This window comes from Petromyzon marinus, unplaced genomic scaffold, assembly GCF_048934315.1.
Source record: "Petromyzon marinus isolate PM22_M1 ecotype Great Lakes invasive population unplaced genomic scaffold, UKy_Petmar_22M1.pri1.0 PM_G_Scaffold_27, whole genome shotgun sequence".
In the NCBI taxonomy this organism is placed as follows: domain Eukaryota; kingdom Metazoa; phylum Chordata; class Hyperoartia; order Petromyzontiformes; family Petromyzontidae; genus Petromyzon; species Petromyzon marinus.
In genome coordinates this window covers 2,462,535-2,468,523 of record NW_027422839.1, presented here as the reverse complement: position 1 = coordinate 2,468,523, position 5,989 = coordinate 2,462,535, and the positions used below count along the sequence as shown (strand labels likewise).

The 5,989-nt window shown below is 46.6% G+C and overlaps 1 protein-coding gene across 1 annotated transcript; it reads left to right on the top strand.

Moving 5' to 3' along the window:
• The first annotated feature begins 3,824 nt into the window (after positions 1-3,824).
• LOC142913967 (uncharacterized) lies at positions 3,825-5,381 on the top strand. Its single transcript, XM_076061090.1, has one exon. It carries the CDS (start codon positions 3,825-3,827, stop codon positions 5,343-5,345), a length of 1,521 nt encoding a protein of 506 aa, XP_075917205.1. The 3' UTR covers positions 5,346-5,381.
• The last annotated feature ends 608 nt before the right edge of the window (positions 5,382-5,989 follow it).

Here is a 5,989-nt window from a genome sequence, read left to right as displayed (position 1 = left end):
GCAGGCAAGGCTGCGATGGCTGGGTCATGTAGCCCGCATGCCCAGCCACCGCATGCCGAAACAGCTTTTGTTTGGCCGGATTGAGGGGGCTAAGCGGGCGCGGCACGGGCTAGAGAAGAGATGGAGTGATGTGGTACAGGAGGACGTGGAGCTGAGTGGACTTGCCGATGACTGGTACCAGCGGTGTCAAGATCGGCCTCTGTGGAGGAGGCTCGTGAAGGATGCTACTGGGCAGTTGGAGGCAGTCGCCCTCCAACAACAACGGAGGGCGGAGGAGCGACGCTCACAACAGCGAGCGGAGCGCCGGGTGGCTAAAGCACAGCAGGTTGGCACAGTAGGGGGCACAGGTGGTGCATCAGCCAGTCATCTCAGTCAGTCGACCCGTGGCACCTGGGTCTGCCCCGTGACCTCCTGCCAGCGGGCGTTCGACACTTCACGTGGCCTCAGGGTGCACATAGCCTGGCACAAGCGTCGTGGTGACGTCACCGCCACTTAGTGGCGAATGGCGGTTGTTGTTGTTGTTGGTTGTCAGTGTGTGAGTGTGAGGTTGTCAGTGTGTGTGAGTGTGAGGTTGTCAGTGTGTGTGAGTGTGAGGTTGTCAGTGTGTGTGGTTGTCAGTGTGGGTGAGGTTGTCAGTGTGTGTGTGAGTGTGAGGTTGTCAGTGTGTGTGAATGTGAGGTTGTCAGTGTGTGAGTGTGAGGTTGTCAGTGTGTGTGTGTGAGTGTGAGGTTGTCACAGTGTGTGTGAATGTGAGGTTGTCACAGTGTGTGTGAGTGTGAGGTTGTCAGTGTGTGTGTGAGTGTGAGGTTGTCAGTGTGTGTGTGTGAGTGTGAGGTTGTCAGTGCAGTGTGTGTGTGTGAGGTTGTCAGTGCAGTGTGTGTGTGTGAGGTTGTCACAGTGTGTGTGAGTGTGAGGTTGTCAGTGTGTGTGAGGTTGTCACAGTGTGTGTGAGTGTGAGGTTGTCACAGTGTGTGTGAGTGTGAGGTTGTCACAGTGTGTGTGAGTGTGAGGTTGTCACTGACCCTGGTGAATCTTCGTCGTTGTCAAGGCCGCAGGCTTCACCTCCCTCACGACTCTCAAAATGGCGGCGAGCGAGGAGGGGGAGGAGCCAGAAAACTCTGCGTCACGTGGGAGGGGAGAAACTGAAACCTGATTGGCTCCAAGGCGGAGAGATTTTTATTTTTTTTACGGGAAAACTTTATTCTTTTTAACCGTACGACGGATTTACAAAACTCACCATCAACAATAAACACTCGCGTTGGTATTAGCGCGGTCTGATTAAAAATTTTTTAAAAAGTTATTGGTTATGGAAATATTTATAAAACGCGGTAATATCAGAAATCTCATCTGAGTTCCAAAAAAATGACCCAAATGATATTCCGTATTCTTAGCTCTTTCGGTAAAGTCACGTTGAAGGGAACCAATAAAATAATAAAATATATATGAAACAATAAAAATTCTCACGACGTTTTGACCATAACACAAACGGTCGTCATCAGGTGTGTCGGTTTGCATAAATTTATTTATTTTTAAACGGTGTATTTATGTATTTTTAAACGTTAGCACCACGCGCAGCGATTTGGCAGTTTATTTAGAAGGACTAGTCCATCTATGTTCTGAAAAGAGGAGGGGGAAGACGAAAAATTAATGTATGCTGTCTGAAAGCCACTGTAAGCGTGAATAATCAATTAAGACCTGAAATGGTTTATCAAATCGTTCCAATGATTGCTAAGCCAGAATCCATCTTCTCGGTTGAAATTGTCTCTGTGCTTGTATATGTGGATAGCCTCATGAACGAATCTCTCATGGTAGCCAGATGGCTTACAAAGAACCTCTGTCTTGGAAAAGTCAATGTCACGTGAGCCTTGCTAGTGACGTCATGTCACCAAGGTATTCACCCCACCCCCGTCCAGCGCGCCCTTGAGAGTGACGTCACCTCTGCTTGGTCACTGCCGATATCTGTTCCGGTACAATCCTTATTTGGGCAAAGCTACGCCCAGTGACTGGTGGCTCATTAACATAATGAGTTCGTGAAAGCCGTCGCGAGTTTATTGGGACGGGTTCAGCACCCACGCCCCCATCCCTCGACATATGGCCCGGGCTCATTAACATAATTTTATTCAGTTACGGAGCCGCTCGTGGTAGGGGAGTGTCTTGTACCCCGGACGTGACGTCATGTTACCTGCTGCTGTCGTGTGACGTCACGAGGTAACAGGAAGCGATCGCTTCGCTCTTGCACTGAAATCCGAGGTGAGAAATTATCGTGTTGGTGGTGGTGGTTGTTGTGGTGGTGGTTGTGGTGGTGGTGGTGGTTGTTGTTGTTTACCAAGGTAGAGCCCCTCTCTCTTTCGTAGGGATGTCAGTTGAGTAGCAGCGAGCATGGGAATCGATGTCCAGGTTGGAACTTTACAACGCGGGGCCTAGCCACGCAGGGCCTTGCCTCATGCCCTCGCCTGATTGCGTTCACTTTAATTATCTCGCTTAAGTTTAATTTGTCTTCACCCGGCTCGCCACTTTGTAACTTTGTTTTATTGTAAATATTCACGCAGTTTTTATTTTCTTTTGTTAGCAGGCCAAGCCCGCTTGAGCTGCTATACCGCTCTTGTTATCAGAAGCGACCTGCCCACAACAACACAAGGTGAGGCTTTGTCAACGTATGTGAATGTTTTGACTTAAAACTTTGGTGACTGCAGGAATTAATATTCTTGGTTCTTTCGGTAAAGTCACGTAGATAGAAAATAAAATAATAAAAATAAATGAAAAATACAATTTTTTAAATAAAGTAATAAACCCACGACGTTTCGATCGCAACACAAGTGGTCTTTATCTTATTGAATTTAATCTGTTATTTTTATTTTCTATCTACGTGACTTTACTGAAAGAACCAACAATATGTGCGTCAATGTCTATCGGTCAAAGACGCTAAGCGCGTGCCGCTGTTGACTCTGAATGTGTGGAGGGGAACACCTTCACCACGGGGAGAGAGAGACAGAGACACGGATAGCCTCGGCTATGTTGATTGATCCTCGATGCATTACTTGGTGGAGTGAGGAAGAATTAATGCTGAGCAGATGAAGGTGGCCAGGCATGGTTCTGGTCACACCACCACCTGTTTACTCATGGCAGTGTGTGACAGTGTCAAGTTTGTGTTCGCAGTAAAGTCTATTAACTCTATTGCACACGGAGGTTATATCAAAACAATAGTTTATTTTTGTTTTACTAAGGAACTCTTTATAAGAATGGAAACAGGAGGTGAACACAGCACACACATTCAGCTGAAGTCGGAACTGTTCATCCGCAGCATTCAAGGACATCTGAGCCTGGATTCACACCTCTAAGTTCCGATTGAACGTTAATTTATGCATTTCTGCATAACACAAATTGTATTGTTTTCAACACCCTTTGCTATGTCAGCTGAATTTAGCTTTCATAAATATTCCTTTTGTAGTCAGACAGCTGAAATTGTGTGCTTAGAGTTTTGAGTTAACATTCATCTTGAAGATATGAAGGCTTCCAGGCATATTAATGAGTTAACATTCATCTTGAAGATATGAAGGCTTCCAGGCATATTAATGACATTTTCCCTCTCATTGTGTGCCATAACAGCCCGTGGAGAGAAACCCTTCAGGTGCACTCTGTGCTGGAAGGCATTTGCAGATTCATCAAATCTGATTCATTTGGAAAACTTTTTCACTACATCATGAATATATTAATAAGTATAGACGTGTAAGTCACGTGTGTATTCCTCTGTGCCTGACGTGTAGATGGTGTGGATATTATTTTTTTATGTCTGCAGCTGACGCTTCCTCTGCAGAATTGGTCTGATGGAGCAAAGGCACTCAGCGCAGCTCGGTACGACAAGTCAACAATGCGACCAGCGTGCATACAGCACGGACCGGACTGGAAATTTGACACGGCACCAGAGAACTCACACAGGAGAGAAACTCTTCAAGTGCACTGTGTGTAACAAGGCATTTGCATGGCCATCAGTTTTTCAGAACCACCAGAGAACACACACAGGAGAGAAACCCTTCAGGTGCAGTGTTTGTGGGAAGGCATTTTTATGGTCATCTGCTCTTAAAACACACCAGAGAACACACACGGGAGAGAAACCCTTCAAGTGCAGTGTGTGTGGGAAGGGATTTCCAAATTTATCTAATCTTCAAAGACACCAGAGAACACACACGGGAGAGAAACCCTTCAAGTGCACTGTGTGTGGGAAGGCATTTTCATGGTCATTTGCTCTTAAAACACACCAGAGAACACACATGGGAGAGAAACCCTTCAGGTGCAGTGTGTGTGGGAAGGCATTTTCATGGTCATCTGCTCTTAAAACACACCAGAGAACACACACGGGAGAGAAACCCTTCAGGTGCAGTGTGTGTGGGAAGACATTTTCAGATTTATCTACTCTTAAAACACACCAGAGAACACACACGGGAGAGAAACCCTTCAGGTGCAGTGTGTGTGGGAAGACATTTTCAAATTTATCTACTCTTAAAAAACACCAGAGAACACACACCGGAGAGAAACCCTTCAAGTGCACTGTGTGTGGGAAGGCATTTTCAGATTCATCTAATCTTCAAGGACACCAGAAAACACACACAGGAGAGAAACCCTTCAAGTGCAGCGTTTGTGGGAAGGCATTTTCACGGTCATCTGCTCTTAAAACACACCAGAGAACACACACGGGAGAGAAACCCTGCAGGTGCACTGTGTGTGGGAAGACATTTTCAGATTCATCTGCTCTTAAAACACACCAGAGTACACACACGGGAGAGAAACCCTTCAAGTGCAGTGTGTGCGGGAAGGCATTTGCACATTCATCAAATCTTCAAGTACACCAGAGAACACACACGGGAGAGAAACCCTTCAAGTGCAGTGTGTGTGGGAAGACATTTGCACATTCATCAAATCTTCAAGTACACCAGAGAACACAGAAGCATCAGAAGATCCACAAGGAGTGCAGTCTGAAATCAGCGTGTGAAAGTCAAAGTGCCGCAATGAGCCCATCCCTCATGAAACACGAACCAGAAGAAAATCCCAGCTTGGACACTATTAAAGGTATCGAGGTGAAATGTGAAGAGGTGATGGTGAAATGTGAAGAAGTGATGGTGAAGAGGGAAGAAGCGATGGTGAAGAGCGAAGAAGTGAAGGTAAAATGTGAAGATGAAGATTCAACTCCAAAATGGGACCTTCACATCGATGGAGGCAACGTGAAGCAGGAGGAGAATTCTGACTGTGAGGCAGAGCGAGGCAACTCCCAGCAGTTTATGGAAGTGGAGGTGTGGGTGGACTTCCTCCGAGACAATACAAAGTCAAGTGGAGACCCGGTAGATGTGTAAGCTTGAGATGATGCCGCTCCAATAGATGCACCTTTGTCAAAGGCCTTCAATGACAAGAATGTGAAGTTGGACACTCAGTTGCTAGGTTCAACCTGCAGAGTAAGGGCGGCCAGTCTTTGTGGACCTGTGGGTTGGGTAGATCTTTAACCAGGAGCGAGAGACAATAAGCTCCCAAGCATTCACTATGTTATAATAATTGCATTTACACAGTGCTTGCTTAATCGCCTCAGCAACTCGGAGTTTTGTGTCGTACCTCGTCTGAAACACTCGAAGAGCATCCCCAAGTAGCAGCTGCCCTTGTGTGGCACAAGGTGGTGGCCCTGCACCAGCCTGCATGTGGACAAGAGCCTGTCAGTAGGGGGCGATGATTGATGCGTCATCTCAGTTGTGTAGTTTGTAGACAATCTTGATTCGAAGCTTTCGTGACTGCAGGAATCCACACTATTGAGTTATTTCGGTAAAGTCACCACGTGGGTAGAAACATAACAGATCACGGCGTTTAGATCACAACACAAGCAATCGTCATCAGGTGGGACACCCACAGCAAGAGAAACTGCTGAAGTAGTAGGCGCCTACTCCAGCAGTTTCTTCTTCTTGCTGCTGTGCTTGTCCCACCTGATGACGATTGCTTGTGTTGCCATCGA